Source organism: Erythrolamprus reginae, chromosome 2 (genome assembly GCF_031021105.1).
Source record: "Erythrolamprus reginae isolate rEryReg1 chromosome 2, rEryReg1.hap1, whole genome shotgun sequence".
NCBI lineage: Eukaryota > Metazoa > Chordata > Lepidosauria > Squamata > Dipsadidae > Erythrolamprus > Erythrolamprus reginae.
In genome coordinates this window covers 160,207,641-160,233,589 of record NC_091951.1, presented here as the reverse complement: position 1 = coordinate 160,233,589, position 25,949 = coordinate 160,207,641, and the positions used below count along the sequence as shown (strand labels likewise).

The 25,949-nt window shown below is 41.2% G+C and overlaps 1 protein-coding gene across 3 annotated transcripts in view; it reads left to right on the top strand.

Annotated features, from left to right (window-relative positions):
* SLC38A10 (solute carrier family 38 member 10) overlaps positions 1-25,949 on the top strand; it is a 127,415-nt gene that overhangs the window by 33,412 nt on the left and 68,054 nt on the right. For all 3 annotated transcript variants that reach the window (XM_070740192.1, XM_070740193.1, XM_070740194.1), the window contains exons 7-10: positions 6,965-7,067; positions 10,146-10,328; positions 12,707-12,818; positions 15,115-15,221. In XM_070740192.1, coding sequence (XP_070596293.1) covers positions 6,965-7,067; positions 10,146-10,328; positions 12,707-12,818; positions 15,115-15,221 — 505 coding nt within the window. The remainder of the gene's footprint in view (positions 1-6,964; positions 7,068-10,145; positions 10,329-12,706; positions 12,819-15,114; positions 15,222-25,949) is intronic.

The following is a 25,949-nucleotide window of genomic DNA, read 5'->3' as shown; positions in this document are numbered from 1 at the left end:
CAAAGCAGAGGTACGAAAGACCAGTTCCTAATTGATAAAATGATTTTGGAGAACTGTAAAAACAGGAAAACAAACCTATACATGACCTGGATTGACTACAAGAAAGCCTTTGACTCATTGCCACACAGCTGGATCATAAAATGCCTGGAAGTCATTGGAGTCAATGAAAACATCAGGAAATTCATAGAAAAGGCGATGAAATATTGGAAGACTGAGCTTTTTGTTTGGAATGAAAGCTATGGACTGATCAACATCAGAAGGGGCATCTTCCAGGGGGACTCTTTGTCCCCATTGCTATTCATCAGCGCTATAATCCCGCTGTCACTCATCCTACAGAAAACAAGCCTAGGCTACCAAACTGCTAGGAATTCACCAAAAATTTCACACCTGAGGTTGTACAGAAAATCAGAAACTGAGATACAGTCACTAACCAACACCTTGCGAATCTTCAGCAATGATATCAGCATGGAGTTTGGCCTGGATAAATTTATTATTTATTATTATTATTTGGATTTGTATGCCACCCCTCTCCGAAGACTCGGGGCGGCCACAGTGGCACTGAAAAGGGGGGAAATCACTGAAAGTGAGGGCATTGAAATGCCAAATGGTCAAACCATCAAGTGCCACCAGTCAGAAGCCTATAGATATTTGGGCATCTTACAACTGGATAATATCAAGCATGGTCATGTGAAAACTGTGATCAGCAAAGAGTACATCCAGAGGACCAGAAAAATTTTGAAGAGCAAACTGAATGGTGGCAACGCTATCAAGGCTATAAATACTTGGGCCATACCTGTCATTAGATACACAGCTGGCATAGTGAACTGGACTAAAGCAGAGCTGGACAACTTGGACAGGAAAACCAGAAAATTAATGACGATCCATTCTGCGCTACACCCCCGCAGTGACATTGACAGGCTGTATTTACCAAGGAAAATAGGCGGCAGAGGACTTTTACAAGTGAAACAGACAGTGGAAGAAGAGAAGCATGCATTAGCTGACTATGTGAAGGAGAGAAAATTGTCAGTGTTGATGGAGGTCAACAATAGGAAGCTTCTCAAGGTGAAGCAAACTAAGGACCAGTATAGAAAAACTGTAACTCAATGTTGTATGGACAGTTGGCGGAACAAAGCATTGCATGGACAGTTCTTGGAGAAGATTGAAGGCAAAGTGGATAAAGAAAAGACCTGGTCATGGCTTACAAGTGGAACACTCAAAAAGGAGACAGAAGGACTAATACTGGCGGCACAAGAACAGGCCATTAGAACAAATGCTGTCAAAGCCAGAATTGAAAAATCAACAGACGATCCAAAGTGCAGACTCTGTAAAGAAACAGATGACATACTCAGCTGCTGCAAAAAGATCGCACAGACTGACTACAAGCATAGACATGATGCTGTGGCACAGATGATCCACTGGAACTTGTGCCGGAACTACCATTTACCAGTGGCAAAGAACTGGTGGGATCATAAGCCCGAAAAAGTGGTCGAAAATGAGCAAGCAATACTATTGTGGGACTTCTGACTTCAGACTGACCGAATTCTGAAGCATAACACACCAGACATCCTGATTGTGGAGAAAAAGAAAGTATGGATCATCGACACCGCAATCCCAGGGGACAGCAGAATTGAGGAGAAGCAGCTAGAGAAATTAGTGAAATACGAAGATCTAAAAATCGAGCTGCAACAACTCTGGCATAAGCCAGTGAAAGTGGTCCCAGTGGTACTTGGCACGCTGGGCGCAGTGCCAAAGGATCTCAGCGGACATTTGAAAACCATCGGAATTGACAAAATCTCCATCTGTCAATTGCAAAAGGCCGCTTTACTGGGATCAGCAAACATAATTCGCCGCTGCATCACGCAGCGTGGCCTCCAGGAAAGACGTCTTTGTGACGTCAAAGCTCCGCCCATGGAATTCCCTATTGGGATTCCCCACCTCCTTTCCGGCCTCCAGATCGGCCGAAAACGCCACCGTTGATCGCAAAAACGGCGCTCCGCTGGGTGCCGCCACCCGGCTGTAACCTTCTGAAACAGCCGGGCGCTTCTCGGCAGCCTCCAGAACCCAAACCCGAACTTCCGGGTTTGGCGTTCGGGAGAAAGCTGAGAAGCCCCCCAGCTGTTTCAGAAGGTGGCAGCCGGGCGGTGGCGCTTCTCGGCGGCCTCCCGAACCCGAAAAGTTCACGTTCAGGAGAACACCGAGAACCCCCCCGGCTGTTTTAAAAGGTGACAGCCGGGCAGTGGCGCCCAGCAGAGCGCCATTTTGCAATTCCCCCCCCCTTGCACACATTAATCGCTTTTACATTGTTTCCTATGGCAAACAATGTTTCGTCTTACGAACTTTTCGCCTTACGAACCTACTTCTGGAACCAATTAAGTTCGTAAGACAAGTTATTACTGTATGTTCTTTTACTTACATGCAGTGAATAGAGAAAGAGAAAAGAGAGGTAAATAGAGATATAGAGCGATAGCATAGTAGATTTGATATAGACGTTTAAAAAATGGAAAGAACAACATTTGGTATGAAAATTTTTTGCCATATGCATCATTCAGGGAAGGGGGGAATAGCAGTTTTTATTAAGATATGCAAAAAAAATCAATTCCTGACATCTCTCATAGCACAGTAGCACACTCAGTGTCATTGGCTGGTGGGCAATATTGTAGTACATAAATACATGGACTTCTCTCAGGGAATTACAAGGGACAACATTCCCCTTTACAATTAAATTGTAATGCTGGAGGAGTAAGCCTGTATCGGGTGAAGCAAGATGCTACCTAACCCTCATGAAATATTCTGACTGTTTTTGTCCCGAGACTTCTGCATTTTGACAAATTAGGACTTTTCTCTGAGCAGTGTTCTCTCCTGCCCAGAAAAATCTAACCCCCCCCCCCTGCAATTTTACCTTTCCACAGGCAATGGATGTTTATGTTTAATGAAATGGAAACGTGGTCTCTTTCTCTCCCTACCCCCCCTTTCACACACACACACACGCGCGCACACACACACAAAACACTCCCCCCCTCCACTAAGAACTATTTCAGGCTTGGAAGCTGCTTGCTTGTGCTGTTTTTCTCCTTGTGCTCATCTTGGAAATAGAGAGATACATGTAAAGGCATTTGGACTAAATAGTCACCCTGAGGGCAGCGTTCTGTGATTACAAGTGTGGCGAAGAATCTCTTGTAGCATAAGGAAATGTTTATCAGACAAAGGTTTCTGTTCCCAGATACCTTGATCTTGACCTGGCCTTCCGGGTGGACATTTCAGCTTAAAAATAAAATCTGTGCACAGCAAGCAGCACTGCTTGTTATGCATCTTGGAGTCTTGATTGGCAGAGAAGGTTTGACTTGCACATCTGATGGGTTTGAGAGTCTCTTTTACTTCTGTGTCTGGAAAGCCAAAATGTCTTGGGGCTTGTTTATACAAAGCAAGGGTGGTGAGGGACTTCTGATCTTCTGTCTCTTTGAACTGCCATCTTTTTAAAAACCCAAGAGTTTCCTTGTTAGATCAGACCAAAAGCTCTTCTTCTAATCCAGCTGCCCCGTCTCCCAGCAGTATCCAGGCAAATGCCATGGGGAAGTTCACAAGGAGAATATGGCGGCAAGAATAATTGTATGGTTTGTTCTTTGGGATTAGGCAGTCAGAAGTCCACCCTCAGAATGAACGAACGAGTAGGATCAAGGAGATTCACGAACATTCATGTTTTACTTTAAAAACAAGAAAGGAAGTGAGGTAGGCACTAAAGAGCTAAAGAAGAGGGGCTCATTCTCCCAGTTCTCTAGTCTCTGAAACGGTTTTCCTTATTAAAAATCAGTTCTGCATCCATCATAATGGTGGATGGTTTTAATCAAGAAAATATAGGATGGGAAAGACAGCTTTATTTTCTTCCTTATTTTCTTTCTTTATGTACGTGTGTATTTTGATTTATAACTGTATACTCAAAATTCATATACATTTGTACCAATATTCACATAGAAACATAGAAGTCTGACGGCAGAAAAAGACCCCATGGTCCATCTAGTCTGCCCTTATACTATTTTCTGTATTTTATCTTAGGATGGATATATGTTTATCCCAGGCATGTTTAAATTCAGTTACTGTGGATTTATCTACCACGTCTGCTGGAAGTTTGTTCCAAGGATCTACTACTCTTTCAGTAAAATAATATTTTCTCATGTTGCTTTTGATCTTTCCCCCAACTAACCTTTTGCTTTATGTATACCCTCCATTATTTATCTTTAATAAAGGTTATATTTTCTTTTTAAAAAAAACAACCCGCTGGCCTTAAAAATCAATCTTATCTTCATTCATTCATTCATTCATTCATTCATTCATTCATTTATTTATTAGATTTGTATGCCGCCCCTTTCCGTAGACTCGGAGCGGCTCACAACACAATAAAACAGTTCATAACAAATCTAATAATTTACAATTTAAAATATTAAAAAAACCCATTATTTAAGCAAACATACATACAAGCATACCATACATAAATTGAATTGAATAGGTCCGGGGGAGATGCCTGACAACAAAGGTGGGTTTTGAGGAGTTTATGAAAGGCAAGGAGGGTAGGGGCAGTTCTAATCTCTGGGGGGAGCTGGTTCCAGAGAGTCAGGGCATTGTCAAAGGACAATGCTTGCAATTAATATTATTTTTAAAATGCAAAGTATCTGATTTGGTTCATAGGTTTAAAAAGGGATTTGTTTCATTAACACCTTCCCCACGTGCAAAACTGCCTGGGTACAGGCTATGTGACTTGTGGCAGAAAGATACAAGGTTTTGTCCTTATTTTTCCTGAAGCCCTAGTAGGATTGTTAAGAGCAACCTAGCTGGATTGATTTTATTTATCGACATCCCCCCTTATATTTATAAATAATTTAAGGTGGCATCTTGGACCCAAATTGTTGGGGGGAGGGGGCAATATGATGACTCTGTAACTGCTCAGAGAGGGCTGTAAAGCACTGTGAAGCAGTATATAAGTCTCTTGCCGTTGCTATTGAAGCCCATATCCAAACATACCTCCCTCCACCTATTTTATTTTATTTATTTATTAGATTTGTATGCTGCCCCTCTCCGAAGACTCGGGGCGGCTCACAACAGCAATAAAAACAATATAGCAGTGGAACAAATCTAATATTAAAAACATATAAAACCCTATCATTATTTAAAAAACCAAACAGCACATTCATACCAAACATAAAACAAAGTATAAAAAAGCTTGGGGGAAAGGTGTTTCAACTCCCCCATGCCTGGCGGTATAAGTGAGTCTTAAGTAGTTTACGAAAGACATGAAGGGTGGGGGCAGTTCTAATCTCCGGGGGGGGGGATTTTCTCCTTAACAACAAACCTGTGAGATAAACTAGGCTGAAAGAGAGTGACCAACCCAGCTTTGCCTTTTGTGGCTAAGGTGGGGCTTGAACTCATGGTCTCCCACTTTCTAACCTGGTGTCTAACCCAAACTGGCTTGAGGTTCATACTGCCTTTATAGAAGAATGCTTAGAAAGAGAGGTCTATCAGTTGGATTTTAAATTATATCCCCCACCCCACCAGTTCATGATTCTGATCTGGGTTAGTTTTTAAGGGTGGGTCGTAGTTTCATAGGCTCCCATGTCCACTCCCACATCTAAAATGATCTTTAAAAAAACACAAGCTTATTTATTTGGGGGGTGGAGATGCTCTGGGAGTAGTTTGCTTCTGGGAAACTTTCCCTCCCATTGCTATCCTTAACCTTCCCACAAGGCCAAAAATGGCCAAAACAATTTTAGCCACACCCCTTATGATGGGATGATAGTTAGACATTACTGGATATATATTTTCTTGGTTTTGTTTTGGTTTTTTGCTGCTCCCGACCATTCAAACCTTGCCAGCCTCCGAATTATATCTATGCAACCTCCAGCTGCTGTAGTAAATTATATACCTGATGTTGGGAACAAGCTTATATAAGCGCCCAAACCCCCGTGTAATTGGCTCCTTCAGTTTTCTGGGAGCTTGGGCTCAAGCATTAGCGCTGAAATATGACAGGCACAGTGTTTTGTTTTGGTTGTTTAACTTTCCTCTTTGACAATCCGATGCTTTCGCTCCTTCCCTGCTTCTTATTCTGTAAACACCGTATTGCTTTAATTATCAACCTAGGATGCTTCAAGAGCAATAATCTCCAGAGTGCTGTCTGGAGCTTTGCCACTGTTCTTTGACTCAAAGAAGTGGTCATTCTAGTTGCGACGTCACTCCCCCCCCCTTCGTTCCTTCTTTCTTTCTTTTTTTCACCTACAAAAAGATATTGACAAAATTGAACGGGTCCAAAGACGGGCTACAAGAATGGTGGAAGGTCTTAAGCATAAAACGTATCAGGAAAGACTTAATGAACTCAATCTGTATAGTCTGGAGGACAGAAGGAAAAGGGGGGACATGATCGAAACATTTAAATATGTTAAAGGGTTAAATAAGGTTCAGGAGGGAAGTGTTTTTAATAGGAAAGTGAACACAAGAACAAGGGGACACAATCTGAAGTTAGTTGGGGAAAAGATCAAAGGCAACATGAGAAAATATTATTTTACTGAAAGAGTAGTAGATCCTTGGAACAAACTTCCAGCAGACGTGGTTGGTAAATCTACAGTAACTGAATTTAAACATGCCTGGGATAAACATATATCCATTGTAAGATAAAATACAGGAAATAGTATAAGGGCAGACTAGATGGACCAGGAGGTCTTTTTCTGCCGTCAATCTTCTATGTTTCTATGTCTATGTGAAATATTTACATTGTACACGTGGCAGTGGCACAGAGGAGAAGAAGGGGCGTGTTTGTGAAACCCTTAAAACTTGGGACTATTTAAAATCTCTTGGCCTTGGCAATATAAAGGAATCTTGTGGGGAGATGCTGGGATTACCTTGATGGTGACAATTGAATGCTGATTTGAATGTTTCTCTTCCTGACCACACGTTCTAACCAATGTTTGACTGTGTCTTGCAGCCAGGTCTTTCCAACTTACGATAGCCTGGATGAGCCATCAGTTAAAATCATGAGCTCCATTTTTGCCGCCTCGCTAAAGGTGGTCACTGCCTTTTATGTTATGGTGAGAATTTTTATTTATTCATTTTTAAAAAATCTTTCCTGCCGTGTCCCCTACTCTACATTGGTTTTTTTTTTTAAAAAACCATTAAAAAAAATCATTGTGTGGTGGTGGGGAGTCCATAAGGAATTAACTGTGAGTAAATTATAAACTATTCGTCCAATTCAGGATTTGCAAACCATAAATTCCATTAAGCAGGGATGGAACATGGTAGGTGTGATTAGTGTGCATATATGGTGTTTAAATTTCCCTACATCTTAACTAAGCAATTATTTTGATAAGATGGATTAACAAATGCTGCCAGAACTGTCTGTATAAAATAAAAATACCGGAAGGGATCACAACAGGGTCTGCTTCAGCAACAGCATCTATATCTTGACCTTAATTGAAATACTTGTCTCTGATAGAGCCCAAAAGGAAAGCCCTTCCTTCCTTCCTTTGTAACTTGTTAATGTATGAGCAGAGTAATCCTTGTTTACCAAGGTTGTGCAAACACAGAAACGTTTAGATTGAGATTAGTTATGAATAACTACTCAGCCGCACACAGATATACCAACTTGAATTAAAGTTTACTTTGACATCTTCAGATAAGCAGTCTAAAGTCATACACATAATAAGTCAGAGTAATAATCTAAATAATTCCAAGTACTGTACATAGCCTTTTTTGTCATAATCAGCAAACAAAAATATCATTTTAGCTAATATACATAACTACAATACAGAGAGATTGCAGAGCTAATCTAACAGTGAGTAGCCATTAATAACCAGTAGGCAGACAAAGAGAAACAGAGAGGGTGACTCAGAGAAATAATCTATAAACTCTAGCTCCCTCTTGTGGCAGTCTGCAACACCTGCAGCCAATATAATGCCAAAAGAGTCCTGAGATAATTCAAGGCAACAAACATAATTAATATTCCTTTGCTCCAATTTTGTCCACTGCTAACAACCCTCAGAGGTGAGTTAGATACAAAGTAGTGATTGGTTCAAAATTACTAGCTGGTTTTCACGCCTAAGACAGTACTAGAACTCACAGTCTCCTGGTTTCTAGGCCAGCCCCTTAACCTTTACATCAAGATGTGCACTGTTTGATTTTTTTTTCAGTAATGTGCCAAAAGTTTAACCCCCAAAAGTGGGTAACTCGAGTGAATATTAAAAGTCTTAAACCAATTTATGTGATTATTCCATCTAAAGTTTAATAAGTTCCACTCTTGATACATTCAGTAATGACATTTGAAGGGATTATAGGAGCTGCATTCTAAGTTTGTGCCTTTCCGGGCAATGCTTGGCAGTTATTACATTTCGCAGTTGTAGCAATGTCTCAGTACCATTGAGCTATTCATTCTTGGGGGCAGGGGAGGAACAATAAGCTTTGCTTGTAACTCTCCCAGTGCTACATTGTGAAATGAATGACATTATTTTCTGATAAGAAAATAACCAGAAAAACAGAAAAAAAATTACTGTCCACATTGCATTATGAAACTCAGTTAAATATATAGCTTATTCCAACAGTTCATGTTGCTGGGTATATTACCATACCTACCTTTTTTTAAAGGGCGAATTTTGGAGTTCCAGTTGCTATCTTGCCTTCTGTAATAGAACTAGATTGACAAATTCTTTGTTTTCTCTATTTCCATCCCGATAATGTGTGATGATGTCATAAAAATGCTTTTAAGATGATGGAATAAAATGAAATGAAAGTTAATGTGAAGTTTTTATTTATGTGTATGGCATTTGGGAAAGCATTGCTGGACATCATCATAGCCAAGCGCTCAGAATAAATTAACAGCACCTTTATCTTCGTATCATATTGAAACTTGATGTTTTACTCATAAACCTGCTACATGATTTACATACATACATACATCTGTTCCTTTCAATATTGCCCACTTCATCTGTAAAATATTTATTTATTTATTTATTTTGTCCAGTACAAATTGAAAGTTAAAGAGAATAAAAGCATGTAGCTGCCCCGAGTCTACGGAGAGGGGCGGCATACAAATCCAATAAATGAATGAATGAATGAATGAATGAATGAATGTAGTAAATATCAGGGAAAGGATAGAAGAAAAGATATGAGAATAGAATACGTCAATGAAGAATAGAGGAAAAGATATATGAATGGGAGAAAAGATATATAAAATATAGGAGAGACAATTGGACAGGGGATGGAAGGCACACTAGTGCACTTATGCTCGCCCCTTACTGACCTCTAAGTAACTTGGTGAGGTCAATCGTGGATAGTCTAAGGGGAAAATGTTGGTGGTTGGGGGTTGACACCACGGAGTCCGGTAATGAGTTCCACGCTTCGACAACTCGATTGCTAAAGTCATATTTTTTACAGTCAAGTTTTGAGCGGTTGATATTAAGTTTGAACCTGTTGCGTGCTCTTGTGTTATTGCGGTTGAAGCTGAAGTAGTCGTTGACAGGCAGGATGTTGCAGCATATGATCTTGTGGGCAATACTTAGATCATGTTTAAGGCATCGTAGTTCTAGGCTTTCTAGACTCAGGATTTATTTATTTATTTATTCTATTTTTATGCCGCCCTTCTCCTTAGACTCAGGGCGGCTTACAACATGTTAGCAATAGCACTTTTTTAATAGAGCTAGGCTATTGCCCCCACAATCCAGGTCCTCATTTTACCCACCTCGGAAGGATGGAAGGCTGAGTCAACCTTGAGGATTGTTAGTCTAGTTTCGTAGGGTATTCTGTTTTGAGTGGTGGAGTGAAGGGCTCTTCTGGTGAAGTATCATTGGACATTTTCGAGGGTGTTGATGTCCGAAATGCGGTGTGGGTTCCAGACAGAGGAGCTGTATTCGAGGATGGGTGGAATTTGGAAATGTACAGAGAAACCCACTATAGATGATGCGGTTTTGTTAAGAGACAGATTTGAATGGGTGATAGGCATTCCATTCAGAGGTAAGGGAGGAATAAGAAGGATAAAATTAATTAAACTATTAGAGAAGAAGATAGCTCTCTTGGACTAGGGAACAGGCCCAAGGGCTGCCTAAATTTGTTCTTGTTCCCCAAAAACAAATGTATCTATATCTTCCAAAACTAATTTCTGTTTTTTGCTTCAACAGGTTGGGTTCTTTGGCTATGTGAGTTACACTGAAACCATTGCAGGCAATGTACTTATAAACTTCCCTTCCAATGTAGTGACGGAGATGATACGTTTGGGGTTCATGATGTCTGTTGCAGTTGGATTTCCGATGATGATTCTGCCATGCCGGCAGGCGTTGAATACGCTTCTTTTTGAGCAGCAGGTAAAATGGCATAAACTTGCACGAAAATAGATTTTAGACTTTTCTCCATAGTTTATCCTATGATAAATTTTGTGCTCACACTGCCCTCCCCTTACTCTTTGTATTTCATGCAAAAGGAACTAGTGGAGTTTCCCCACTTTTTAGGTTTGGAGATTGTTGTTGTTGTTGTTATTATTATTATTATTATTATATTAGATTTGTATGCCACCCCTCTCCGTAGAGAGATACTTTGGTGGTGTTTCCATCTGATTTTATTATTTAAAAATTTGATTAAGAAAACAATTATCAGTATTTGCTCTTGCATGGAATCAATTTGGCTGGGGTGAGGAACTTGATAAGAGCCTCGGTGGCGCAGTGGTAGAGTGCAGTACTGCAAGCTACTTCTGCTCATCACTGGCTGCCAGCAGTTTGGCAGATCGAATCTCAGCAGGCTCAAGGTTGACTCAGCCTTCCATCCTTCCAAGGTCGGTAAAACGAGGACCCAGATTGTTGGGGGCAATATGCTTATTCTCTGTAAACCGCTTAGAGAAGGCTGGAAAGCACTGTGAAGCGGTATATAAATCTAAATGCTATTGCTATTTTGTTCAAATGCCTGGAAAAAGAACAGGAAGTAATGTTTAGGATGCTCTGTAAAGTGGGTTGATTAGGCTGTCCTGAGAATGAGTCTTATGCCTGTGAAGACAGCAGCCACTGACTGCTAGGTATGAAGTAGACTTAAGTCTAAAGCTTCATAACATCCCAAGAATTTTTAAAAAAAACTTCAGACCAATGATCAGTTGTTGTAGCTACGCCTTAGGCCAGTGATGGCGAACCTTTTTTTTCTTGGGTGCTGAAAGTGTGTACATGCGCAAGTGCCCATACCCATAATTCAATGCCTGGGCAGGGCGAAAATCGCCTCCCTTTCCCCCCGGAGGTCCTCTGGAGGCCTGAAATGGCCTGTTTCTCAACTTCCGGTTGTTGTACATACTCATGGTCAGTTGGAGGATGACGAAGAACTTGAGGACTCTGATACAGATAGTGTTTATGAATTAGTGGTGGGGCCGGGGTTACAGGTAGTAGAACAGGTGGGAGGCCAGCCACAGGATTTTGCTATGAGTCCAGAATCTAGCGAGGAAGAATCAGACGTTCGCTGGGTCGATCCTAAATTCAGAAGGGTCCAAAAACGTACGGAACAAGTGGTTGGAAGAAGATATTAAGGGGAGGAATGGGTTAAATACTGGAGTGATGTATTTGGAACGTCAGGGGGGCAGTGGGGAAGAAGGGTGGAGTTTTAATGTTGTAGAACAAAAATGGAAGGTGTTCCCGTTCAGCTCCCAAGCATGCAAACTCATTCTGTGTTATTTTCTAGCCATTTCTGCTGTTTTGGAATCATGCTATGAGTACATAAATCTTGGTGAACAAGGAAGGCTGGGAGGAATGCAAAAGGAATGTAATTAGGAGAGATAACGGGAGAACAAGAAATGTGCTAGTATGAAGTGTATTTTGAATACGGAAGGAAGAGAATAAAGATGGAGTTACTTTGTTTATGAAATACTGCATTTAGTAAAAGTTATTTGTAATAGCTAAAATTCTACCAGAAACCAGAACACCGGTGGGCCCGCTAGGCCCGTTTTTCACCCTCCCCAGGCTCCAAAGGCTTCCTTGGAGCACAAGGAAGGCAAAAACACTCTTCCCCATTTCCCCAGAGGCCCTTTGGAGAAGCTGAAAACACCCTCCCAGACCCTCTGTGCAAGCCAAAAATCAGCTGGCTGGTGTGTGCATGCATAGTGGAGCTGAGCTAGGGCAACATATGGCTCCATGTGGCACGCATGCCAGAGGTTCGCCATCACTGCCTTAGGCAAATGGTAATTATCTCCTTTCTTTTGTCTTACCATTTTGTTCCTACAAATGTGACCACTTTCCTAAGAAGCTCAGTCTCTGGTCAATGATTGACTCTTGTGCCATTCAAACGTAGCGTGGTAATGCATTTTTATCGTGGACATTATGACTGTGTAGCTCATCAAATGCAATCATGTTGGCCTGCTGGAGCTATGATGAATCTTGTCCACTGCTATACAGTACAGATTCGTGATACAGCTGACATCGCTTTGAAGTATAATTGCCTTAACATTTGCTCTACTGTTGTACTGGCCTGTTATCTTCCATCCTGGATGATTTTTTTCAGAAGTCATTAAATCAATGCTGGTTGGATTATTTTACAGTTTTAAGTTTAAAGTTTCTGTGAATAATTTCCGAATAGTAATAAAATGGTAGATTGAGAGAACACATTGGGAAGAGATTTTAATTTATGGGATCTCCAGAGAGATTCCTGAGAATTTGCAGGTGAGGGGGGACCTGTTTCTATGCTTTTATTTCATTCATCTTTTCTTTTTAAACAGCAAAAAGATGGAACATTTGCCGCAGGAGGTTACATGCCACCTCTCCGATTTAAAGCTCTGACTCTGGCAATTGTGTTTGGGACTATGGTTGGTGGCATCATGATCCCAAATGGTAAGGGAAATTTTGGAATTTTTGGACTCTTAATCCCTGACTTTTTAAAGCTTGTGTATGTTTATGTGGTTGCTGTATGTGAACATATATTAGAATAAGCCCAGTGTGTCTGCAATCAACTTTCGTTAAAGGTACAGACTTGCACATACAGTGAATGCATTTAGAATGATCATACTTATACCATGTAATATATTAAGTATTTCCTGTTTATTTTCAAAGTTTCTTTTGCTTGTTGTTCCCAATAATTTGTATGATCTTGTATATGTTGTCTTGAATTTTAGTATCTCTAGACAAAAATATGCCTGGTTAAACCTTCCCTTCCTGAAATGCTTCTAAATATCTTAATGTATATATGGTACTAATGGCTAACCTTTTCAGAAAGACAAGATACATTATCTTTTTTAGGAGTTCTACAGGTAGTCCAATTGCTTAACGACCACTTGAAATTAAGATAGGCACAAACAACTGCTTTACGCCCTACACAACACTGTTGACCAGTTTAAAATACTGTCTCTCCATCCCCACAGTCATGTGACTGCATTTTGGAGGCGTTATGATGGATTGCCACATCCCATAATCATGTGACTGTAATTGGCGATGGTTTTTATTTATTTATTAATCATTTATTTATTAACCAGATTTGTATGCCGCCCCTCTCTGCAGACTCGGGGCGGCTCACAGCAATAATAATACAATGTAAACAAATCTAATATTTAAGTTAATTTAAAAAACCCCAATTTAGAAACCAATCATACATACTAGCATACCATACATACATTTTATAAGCCTAGGGGGAGGGGAAATGTCAATTCCCCCATGCCTGACGACAGAGATGGGTTTTAAGGAGCTTACGAAAGGCTAGGAGGGTGGGGGCAACTCTGATATCTGGGGGGAGTTGGTTCAAAAGGGTCGGGGCCGCCACAGAGAAGGCTCTTCCCCTGGGTCCCGCCAAACAACATTGTTTAGTTGACGGGACCCGGAGAAGGCCAACTCTGTGGGACCTAACTGGTCGCTGGGATTCGTGCGGCAGAAGGCAGTCCCGGAGATATTCTGGTCCGGTGCCATGAAGGGCTTTATAGGTCATAACCAACACTTTGAATTGTGACCGGTTACTGATCGGCAACCAATGCAGACTGCGGAGTGTTCGTGTGACATGGGCATATTTAGGAAAGCCCATGATAGCTCTCGCAGCTGCATTCTGCACGATCTGAAGTTTCCGAACACTTTTCAAAGGTGTTTTGTTGGTTATTGGCAAAATATGCTCATTCCGACAAATGGACTTTTACTTACAACTGTGGCATTTGCTTAACGACCAGTGCAAAAATGTCAAAAAATCAAATCCACTTATGAATGTAAAAACTTACGGTCCTAACTAGGGTTTTAAGGTTGTAAGTCATGGACAATCTACAGTCTGGGGCAGAGATATTGGTATTTTTCGTCAAGGAACTGGTTCAAGTAGAGAAGTGAATATATTACGGTATACTGCATTAATGGTATTATTTTAGGTATAACAATCACTTTTCTAGAAGATACCAGTACCAGACTATGGAAAGAAAAGCAAAAAAAAAAAAAAACCATGGGAAAAATATGGGGATTTTGCTTGCTCCCAGTCACAAGATTCTGCCATGTTAGAACTCCAGAATAAGATGCCTTCCAATTATTTTGTGCCTTCCAAATGATTTTAATTTTAGTTCCGATCAGCCCTAGCCAGTATGGAAGGACTTAAAGAATTTGAAATCATCTAAGGGTATCACTTTGGTTATTTGTACAGGAATGAGTATCTGGATCCATGCTAGAACTAGCGTATCCATAATCCCATATCTGAGGGTGTTAGGTGGTTAGACATAGCAAATATAAATACAATTTAAAAAAATAATAATTTCAGTATCCTCTTAAGCATTCTCCGTTATCAAACAGAAGTATTGTGACAAGTGTATGCTTTTCGCTCTATTTTAATGCACACTTAAGGATGAAGTAGTATCCTAATCTACTGTGTTTATGGTAAGTATGGAGCTAAAGATGTTAGTTCATCACATTATGAACGAATTATGTGCTGATGTGCTTATTTTATCACAGTCAGTAATGTAGATTACAGTCTCTGCTTCATCAATAGGCCCAGAGGAAAAAAGTTCGTTCTTCACAGTCTAGACCAGGAGTGACTACAGAGATCTAATTCGTGTATGTGGCTTTGAGCACGTGCCTCTAGTTTTCCCCTGAATCATTTCAATGGAAGGGTTTATTTCATATACTGCTAACTGGTACTTCTAATAATGTTTCTCTTCCTCTTCTCTGCTAGTGGAGACCATCTTGGGCCTAACAGGTGCAACAATGGGAAGTCTCATCTGTTTTATCTGCCCAGCTCTTATTTACAAGAAAACTCACAAGAATGCTCTTTGCTCACAGGTCAGTACCAATTGTAATTAACTCTTATTCCAGTTCCTATTTACAGTAGAGTTTGGGCATCATGTTAATTTCTCTTGACGCCAAGGAACCCAGGCGACTCTCTTGTTCCAGATGGATGGCAGTTCCGGAAGGCAGGGCAAGGGTTCTAACTCGAACACATCATTATCAAGAATTTGGCGCTTGTGGCGGTATACCTGCATCTTCTTGACCTTGGAATGCCCCTCCTTTTATGTCTAGCAGACTGCAATGCATTAAAATAGCCAAATCCCAACGTTGCATCAGCCTGTTCCTTGCTATTGTGTCCCTAACATGGAGAGTGCAGGCAGCATTTTAAGTACTTAACTGGTCTTCTTCTTTGGGATTGGGTCTGGGAAGCAAATATATTTTGGCACTGTGGACCTCGCTCACGGGTTTTTGTAGTTGCATCCACAAAATAATAACTGCAAAAAAGTAGCATGCGTATTACACACACACACACACACACAGAGACACACACAATTATTGTTATAGAAATAGATTTCCCATTGTAGAAACTGTTTGAAAAGCACACCCAAAGTGTTCTTGGTTTTTTCCCTTTTCTTTTCAAAGATAGGACTGGGTTCCAGTTCCTGATTTACTGCAGCCACTAATTTTTAAATGGAGCTGAAATTAAGGTTTTTGCTGCTCCTTCTGACCATTTTTCAGGGAAGTTCAACCTTTCTCTGAGAAGAGGTGGGTGATCGTATTCTTTCCGCTGCTTACTCACTTCTCCTTCAAACATAGACTCGTAGCATCTTTTTTTAAAGGAAAGTGATTGGGAGTTTTTCAAGCAATTTGTTGGGTTAAGTCTTTGCTGTTAAGTCTAAGCGATGTTAGGCACAGCAAACTGGCATCACAAGACCAAAGAAACAGCCATCCCTGTTTTAGGATGAAACACCCTGTTGTCACATTCTTCTCCACTCTTGACACTCGTAAACAGATGCAGCATGTGGGCCAAGCAGTAGAACAAAGGCAGCAAAGTAAAATTTGATTTTAATTGTTGTTGTACTCTAGGCCTGCTACCTCCCCCACATGCTTTTTGGAATTATACCGTTGCCTCCTGTATCATTGCATGTCCAGTTTACTTTCAAGTTAGTTTTGATGTTTGTTGTCTTTGATTGCAATGTGTTTGTGTGTGCGCATGTGTGCGCCTGTGTATTGGAGTTAACTTGCAAACCATCCTGAGTAGCTTTAAATTGGCTAGTGTGTCTTCTATCTGTCTGCATAGAATGAATATAGCTGTGGATGTTTGCGAGTATGCATTTTATTTATTTATAATTTTTTTATTGATTGATTGATTGATTGATTGATTGATTTGATTTGATTTGATTTGATTTGATTTGATTTGTATGCCGCCCCTCTCCGTCGATTCGGGGCGGCTAACAAGAGTGACAAAAAACAGAATGTAAAAATCCAATACTACAACAGTTAAAAACCCTTGTTATAAAACCAATCATACATACAAACATACCATGCATAAATTGTAGAAGCCTAGGGGGAAAGATTATTTTAATTCCCCCATGCCTGACGGCAGAGGTGAGTTTTGAGGAGCTTATGAAAGGCAAGGAGGGTGGGGGCTATTCTAATCTCTGGGGGGAGTTGGTTCCAGAGGGTCGGGGCCGCCACAGAGAAGGCTCTTCCCCTGGGCCCCGCCAATCGACATTGTTTGGTTGACGGGACCCGGAGAAGGCCCACTCTGTGGGACCTAACTGGTCGCTGGGATTCATGCAGCAGAAGGCGGTCCCTGAGATAAACTGGCCCGGTGCCATGAAGGGCTTTATAGGTCATAACCAACACTTTGAATTGTGACCGGAAACTGATCGGCAACCAATGCAGACTGCAGAGTGTTGGTGTGACATGGGCATATTTAGGGAAGCCCGTGATTGCTCTCGCAGCTGCATTCTGCACGATCTGAAGTTTCCGAACACTTTTCAAAGGTAGCCCCATGTAGAGAGCGTTACATGCATTTGCAAATCACTCCTCAATGGAAGATATTTTCCTTTTAAATTCACACAGATCATTACCAAGACTGGGTCAGTTGCCAGTTATGCTGCAATGATGTAATTGAATGGTCTGCTGACTTGTGCTGGGTGAGAGTGTAAGTGTCATAGTTGAAGGTGCAGCTTTAAAAAGCTGAACCAAACATGTACTCCTCCTAATTCTTCTTGAACGGAATCATTCCCATGGGGAGGAGGGGGGCGCATCCCCAGATGTTTTTGTTGGTTGGGTATCTAATGCCACCAACCACAGTTAATTGTGGCAGACAGCTGGTCAGTCAATAGTTGGCAGTGAGCCAGAGCCCCGGAAGGCAGCTTGGATTAAACAGTGTGGGCAGTTCTCTTGCAAGCTTCGAATGCTGGAAAGTTGATTCAATAATTGAGCAACTGGGGGAAGGGCTGAGAATTCTGCTAGACTTGTGAAAGTGCTGATGACTTGGGAATCTTTGTCCTGCCTGTGGTTCCATTTGTAAGACTATATATATTCTCTTGGTACGGTGGGGAGAGACGGGAGAGACCATATTCTGTCCAGGGGACGGAAGAGACCATCATTTGAAAGTCTGTCAATGGTTTTGCTGATGCAGAAAACTTGCCTGGACTCTCTCAAACAACTTCCCAAACAGGAGAGAAGTCCAGGAATATTCTACATTTAACATATAAGAGAAAAAAGCCGAGAAACTAATAATAGTAACAACAACAACAAGAAGAGTTGGAAGGGACCTTGGAGGTCCTCTAGTCTAGTCCAACCCCCTGCTTGGGTAGGAGACCCTACACCAGTGTTTCCCAACCTTGGCAACTTGAAAATATTTGGACTTCAACTCCCAGAATTCCCCAGCCAGTGAATGCTGGCTGGGGAATTCTGGGAGTTGAAGTCCAAATATTTTCAAGTTGCCAAGGTTGGGAAACACTGCCCTACACTATTTCAGATTGTAGAGTCTCCTGCCAAAGCAGACCTCCAATGTCTCTTCAAACTCTGCTATTTTTAAAAAAATTATTATTATTAGTTTCTCGCTTTTTTCTGTCATATGTTAAACTCTTGACTAGATCTTTTATTGGCTAGTGTGTCATTTAGGACAACAATGCTCAAAAAGATAATGGGCTTTTTTGACTACCTTATTGTACTGCATATGGAGCTACTCTCGAAATCTGCAAAATCTGAGGGTTTTGGTTGCTAACAAGTACATGACATTGTGACTCCAACATACTAATGTTGAAATATTTGCAGTAACTGTCAGTAGTTATGCAAGGTGGGATTTGGTTTTGAGGAACTGTCGGTCTTGATACGAATTAGCCAGTTCTAGTTTTAGTTATGAAGGTAGTCCTCCAATTACAGCCACAGTTGTGCCTGGAATTGTATTATTATTATTATTATTATTATTATTATTATTATTATTATTATTATTATTTATTGGATTTGTATGCCGCCCCTCTCCGCAGACTCGGGGCAGCTAACAACAGTAACAAAACAGTATAATCCAATACTAAAAAACAGTTAAAACCCATTATATAAAAACCAATCATACATACAGACATACTATGCATAAAATGTTAAAGGCCTAGGGGGAGAGTGTATCTCAATTCCCCCATGCCTGGCGGCAGAGGTGGGTTTTAAGCAGCTTACAAAAGGCAAGGAGGGTGGGGGCAATTCTAATCTCTGGGGGGAGTTGGTTCCAGAGGGCCGGGGCCGCCACAGAGAAGGCTCTTCCCCTGGGTCTCGCCAAACGACATTGTTTGGTTGACGGGACCCAGAGAAGATCCACTCTGTGGGACCTAATCGATTGCTGGGATTCGTGCAGCAGAAGGTGGTCCCTGAGGTAATCTGGTCCGGTGCCATGAAGGGCTTTATAGGTCATAACCAACACTTTGAATTGTGACCGGAAACTGATCGGCAACTAATGCAGACTGCGGAGAGTTGGTGTGACATGGGCATATTTGTAGTCATTGAATGAAGTGATTGTTCAGCAAGGTGCTATGGGACTCCTTCATTCAACGACCAACATCCTAGCTCTCTCTGTTATGGTCCTTAGGCAACTGTTGGGATCATTAAATGGACATGGATAGCGGATGAGTTCCCACCACATCTAGGGGGCCTGGCCCCTCTCTTTGCTCCATTGGGGAGAATGCTGGAATGCACTTGAGTAACAGACCTCCAATCTGGCCAAAACATTAGCAAATCCTTCCATTCTGAGCCTTTCAGAATGCTGGTATTTACTAGCATTGCTCAGTTTGGAGAATGGACTTTATTAGGTGAGGAAGAAACCCTGTATAGCCTCCTCATCAGGCATGTGACTGTACAATGAACTTGAAGTCAGAAATTCAGATCCCAACTAAGAGGTAATATACGAACGTCCAGAACGTAATGCACCACATTTTTTTCTTCAACAATTATTTATTGAACACAATGAAACTTACACAGAAGAAAGAATTATGTTTCTTCTACACTCCCTATTTTTCCACATAATCTCCTTCCCGTTCTATGGCCTTCCTCCAGCGAGACTCAAGGGCATGTATGCCCTGTCGGCACCACTCCTTGTTCTAGTCACGAAGCCTTGGAGCTCTGCCAAACCGTCTTCTAATGGCCTCACCCTCTGTGTTAAGCGACTAACCGTACTTCTGTCGACTGCAGATTCTCCATAAACTGCGCACAAATGTTTGTGAATGTTCCCAACAGTTCTTTCTCCGTGGTGAGTATTGTATTGGCAGTTCTGTGTTAGCAAAAACTTCAGAAGAGAAGGATTTAGGGGTAGTGATTTCTGACAGTCTCAAAATGAGTGAACAGTGCAGTCAGGCAGTAGGGAAAGCAAGTAGGATGCTTGGCTGCATAGCTAGAGGTATAACAAGCAGGAACAGGGAGATTATGATCCCGTTATATAGAGTGCTGGTGAGACCACATTTGGAATACTGTGTTCAGTTCTGGAGACCTCACCTACAAAAAGATATTGACAAAATTGAATGGGTCCAAACCCAAAGATGGGCTACAAGAATGGTGGAAGGTCTTAAGCATAAAACGTATCAGGAAAGACTTCATGAACTCAATCTGTATAGTCTGGAGGACAGAAGGAAAAGAGGGGACATGATCGAAACATTTAAATATGTTAAAGGGTTAAATAAGGTCCAGGAGGGAAGTGTTTTAATAGGAAAGTGAACACAAGAACAAGGGGACACAATCTGAAGTTAGTTGGGGGAAAGATCAAAAGCAACATGAGAAACTATTATTTTACTGAAAGAGTAGTAGATCCTTGGAACAAACTTCCAGCAGACGTGGTAGATAAATCCACAGTAACTGAATTTAAATATGCCTGGGATAAACATAAATCCATCCTAAGATAAAATACAGAAAATAGTATAAGGGCAGACTAGATGGACCATGAGGTCTTTTTCTGCCGTCAGACTTCTATGTTTCGATGTTTCTATGTGAGAAATTCAATGACGACACGCTGCTTGTAACATACATCACTTACAGACACCATTTCGAAACACTGCTATAGCTACACTATCTGCTGAAGAAACACAAAATTTACACACGCACTCCTGACAATTCAAATAATGTATATCTAAAGTTTTGCATTCATACCATTACTGTAGGCTGAGAAAAAAAAATGGTGTATTACTTTCGGGACGACCCTTGTATATCTATTCAAGAGCTATCCTCTTTCAAGGAATTTCTGCCTAACAATTTTAAGAAAGTGTTGTTGTTGTTGTTGCTATTATTATTATTATTATTATTATTATTATTATTATTATTATTGGTCCTCTAAGTCTGTGCCAACATTTTTATATCCCTAAAGGGTCCTGAACGGTGTAACCATTAGCAATCGTTACTCATTGCTTCTTATTTCATATCTTTTGAATGGCCTTTGGAAGGCATGCTATTTCATAAAGTCAGATTTGACAGGCACATACCCTTTCATCAAGAATGAAAGAGAGAGACAAATATTTAGCACCATTTGGGAACAGACATGACAAATTTGAATACACAGTAATAGTTTTGGCTTGGCTAATTATAGGGTAGTCTCCATTAAATATTTCCTGATGTTTTTTTGGGAGGGGGGATATATATGTTGTGGTTTACTGAATGATATAATGATCTTTTCAAAAGATCTATCTTTACATTAGAGACGTCCTAGAACAATTCCATGAACACAGACATTTTATTTGGTTGGTAAAATGTGCATTCAATCTTTCCCAGCTGGACTATTTAGGGTACAGGAACCTACAAAAACACAATCTGAAGTGCGCCATGCATTTTCAAAGCTTTGTGAACGTGCATTAAAAAGTCATCCCTGACTTTGCAGGGTTTTCAAGAATGCTGTCTCCACTCTTAAACAAAGAACAGTCATTTGGATTGTCTACTCAAGAGCAAGCAGCATTTCAATAATTGCAAATCCTTTTCACAGCCATTGCTCAAGCATCTGGACCCACTCTGCCCCCTTGTGGTGAACACAGATACTTCAGATTTTGCCCTTAAGAGACCATTCTTCTCCATACAGTAAAAAAGAGAAAGAGAAATCTTCCATGTACAGGTAATCCTCCACTAACAACTGTTTAGTGTCTGTTCAAAGTTACAACAGCACTGGAAAACAGTGATTTGTTTGACCATTTTTCACACTTACGAGCGTTGTACCATCCTCATGGTCAACATGGTCAAAATTCAGATGCTCAGTGACTGGTTCATGTTCATGACAGTTGCAATTGTTTAAGTTAGTAACATGGTTGTTACATAGATCTGACGTCTCCATTGAAGGTGGAAGATGATTGATGATTGTGCAGGGCACTGCAGCCATCCAAAAATATGAGTTCACTTACAAGGATCTACATTTTGATCACGTCACCACAGTCCTAAGTGTGAAAAACGGTCATTGGTCCCTTTTTTTTTAAATGCTGTTGTAACTTGGAATGGTTACTAAACAAACTATTGTAAGATGAGGATTACCTGCATAGGTGCATACAGACCACCAGAATTGAAAATTCTGCCAAGAAGCACAATTTCTTACACCTTGTCACTTTAGGTTGGCACAGATTTTTGTGTGTGTGTGTTTTAAATATTACCCATATTATTTAAATATTACACAAATGATCAGAGACGCTATGTCACTTATTAGCCCCGGTAGCAGGGTGGCTGTCTCTGAAGGCCATTGCTGAGAAAATAGTGGGCTTCCTTGTGCAGTTGGTTGGCCTCTGTGACAAGCAGACAGTTGCACTGGTTAGCCAGGAATCTAACCCAATAGGACATTACTTACATGCTCATATTTCTGAATGCAATGTTCCATTGCTCATGTATCTCTACATGCAGCCAAGCAACTTTGATTTCCCCAGAGATTAGATCTTTCAGAAATATTGGAGATAGGGGCTAATTTGCTAGGTTGGATTAGAATGCAACAGTAATAGGTTGCATACGTCAGGGCTCAAATAAATGATTCCCAGTGAACCCCGTAAGCCAGGTCTTCATCTTTATCTATGAATGACGAGCAATTATTTCATCTGTGTTCCCCTTTCCTGAAGGGATGAGATGTTGCAACTTTGCCCTGATAACAGAACTGCTGGACATGATGGAGGGGGACACTTAAAATTTTGCATTTGTTTGTTTGCTTGTTTATTTATTGATTTGATTTGATTTGATTCGATTCGATTCGATTTGTATGCCGCCCCTCTCCGTAGACTCGGGGCGGCTCACAGCATACAATAAAACAATTCATAACAAATCTAATAAATTTTTTAAAAACATTAAATAAACCATTATTAAAGCAGACATACACACAAACATACCATACATAAATTGTATAGGCCCCGGGGGGGGGGATGCCTCAATTCCCCCATGCCTGACGGCAGAGGTGAGTTTTAAGGAGTTTACGGAAGGCAAGGAGGGTGGGGGCAGTTCTACTCTCCGGGGGGAGCTGGTTCCAGAGAGTTGGGGCCACCACAGAGAAGGCTCTTCCCCTGGGACCCGCCAGACGACATTGTTTAGTCGACGGGACCCGGAGAAGGCCAACTCTGTGGGACCTAATCGGTCGCTGGGATTCGTGCGGCATTGGGCAGAGGAGAGCTATTTTGACTGAAGATGAGAGTGCACATCAAGCATTGTTTCATCTTGTCATATTTGTTGCTGGCTTTTAGTTTGCAAATGCCTGCTTCTGTGGAAGTGCATCCATTCTTCCATTGGCCACTACTTGTACTAGAGGATCTTTATTTATTTATTTATTTTGTCCAATACATAATACACATTGAAGAGAAAGATAAGGGGAAAAAAAAAAAGAATAGAAGAAAAGATATAAAAGTATAGGTGAACATATTTGAAAGGAAGAAAAGATAAATGAGATAAGGAGAGACAATTGGACAGGGGATGGAAGGCACACTGGTGCACTTATGCACGCCCCTTACTGACCTCTAAGGAATCTGGAGAGGTCAATCGTGGATAGTCTAAGGGGAAAATGTTGGGGGTTAGGGGTAGACACTACTGAGTCAGGTAATGAGTTCCACGCTTCAACAACTTGGTTGCTGAAGTCAAGTTTGGAGCGGTTAATATTAAGTTTGAATCTATTGCGTGCTCTTGTGTTGTTGTGGTTGAAGCTGAAATAGTCATTGACAGATAGAACGTTACAGCATACGATCTTGTGGGCAATACTTAGATCGTGTTTTAGGCGGCGTAGTTCTAAGCTTTCTAGACCTAGGATTGATAGTCTGCTTTCGTAGGGTATTCTGTTATAAAACTGTTCCTACTCCCCATCCCTGCATTTTGAGAAGATGGGGACAAGATCGAGTAGAATGCATTCTAGATGTGGGTGGGGGGTGATGGAAAAGTGAAATATCTGATTCAATGGAAATACTACCCTGAATCAGAAAAGTTGTGGGAAACCACAACATATGTCCTTGCCTCAAGCCCTGTGCTTCACTTTCATTTTAAATTCTTGCACACGCCCCTCCGCCCCTCCCCTCCATCTCCCAGCACTGAAACTAGACAGGATGAAAGATGATTCTGTGCTTCTTACCACAATGCCAGTTTTTTCTTTGTTTAGGCTGGGAGACTGAATCTAATGGTTAGGACAGCAGTAGCACTTATATAATTGCTTTATAGCGCTTTGCATCCCTCTCTGAGTGGTTTACAGAGTCTGCATATGTCCCCAACAGTCTGGGTCTGAGTGGAAGGCTGAGTCAATCTTGGAGCTGGTTAGGATTGAACTCTTGGCTGTGGACAGAGTTTGCTTACAATACTGCATTCTAACCACTGCGCCATCGTGTCGCAGATGGTGTAGAGCAGTGTTTCCCAACCTTGGCAACTTGAAGATATTTGGACTTCAACTCCCAGAATTCCACAGCCAGCAAATGCTGGCTGGGGAATTCTGGGAGTTGAAGTCCAGATATCTTCAAGTTGCCAAGGTTGGGAAACACTGGTGTAGAGCAGTGTTTTTCAACCAGTGTGCCGCGAGACATGGTCAGGTGTGCCGCGAAGAAGGAAGCTCAGGTTCCGGTCTCGCAACTTTTTGCTGAGAGAGAGAATGAGAGTGAGAGAGAGAGAGAGAAAGAAAAGAGAGAAAGAGAGAGAAAGCAAGAGTGAGAGAGAAAGAAAGCAAGAGCGAGAGAAAGAGAAAAGGAGAGGAAGGGAGAGAGAGAAATGAGCAAAAAGGGGAGGAAAAAAGAGAAGTGAGAAAATGATTGAGACAGAGAATGAGAGGAAAGAGAGAGAAACAAAAGAGAGAGAGAAGTGACTTGATTTAAAGCATATGATAAAAAGCAGCCAAAGAATAAGAGAAAAAACCCAGCCCTCACCTGTTTTTGGAATTGGTTCAAGAGTGTATATACACACACGCACACACACACACACACACAAGGGTGGGGAGGAGACAGGGATGGAAAAAGAGAGGAGAGTGTCTTAGGGTGTCATTTTGTGTCATTTTGGTTGGTGGTGTGCCCCAGGATTTTGTAAATGTAAAAAATGTGCCGCAGCTCAAAAAAGGTTGAAAATCACGGACTACAAATGTAGCTTTGAAGAACATAGAGTCCAGCTATTACAAAAGCATCAGCATAGCCCAGAAAGACAGCAGGAGATGAGAGAGAAATTTAAGTTAGACCTGCCTTGACTCTTCTGGGAATAAGAAGGAAGGAAGGGAAGGGAGGGGAGGAAGGAAGGAAAAAAAATAACATCCTCATGAATGGACCATTGCTGTACATTGTACATGGAGCAACCTTTGGACCACTGGGGGACTACAGCTAGGCCAGAATGCAGTGATCTGGGCAGTAATAAATGTGCTGGTGTATGTCTATGTGATCTGCTCCATGAGCTGCACTGGTTACCACTTGGCTTTTAGGTGCAGTTAACAGAGCTAGTTACAGCTATAAAGCCCCCTCCATGGCACAGGGCCTGATTATTTAAATTATCTGATAATTTCTGCCTACCCTGTAAGATTGGGCAGAATGGATATTCATCTGGACCCTTGAATTAAGCAGTGTCATCTATCAAAACCTAGAAAGCCACCGTGCCTGTCCTCTAGAATGAGATCCCTCCAGAAGTCCATATGTCTCCTACCCTGGTGATGTTCAAAAAGTCATTGAAAACCTGGCTGTTCTCCCATGCTTTGAGGTAGAGTGGGTATTGAACCCCTTTGGATTTGTAATTGTTATGTATTGTTGTCTGGACAATTCTATTTGTGGCTGCCATTGTTATTATTTTCTTTTGAAGTTCTAACCCACTCAGAGTTTTTATAAGCAGGCAGTCTCT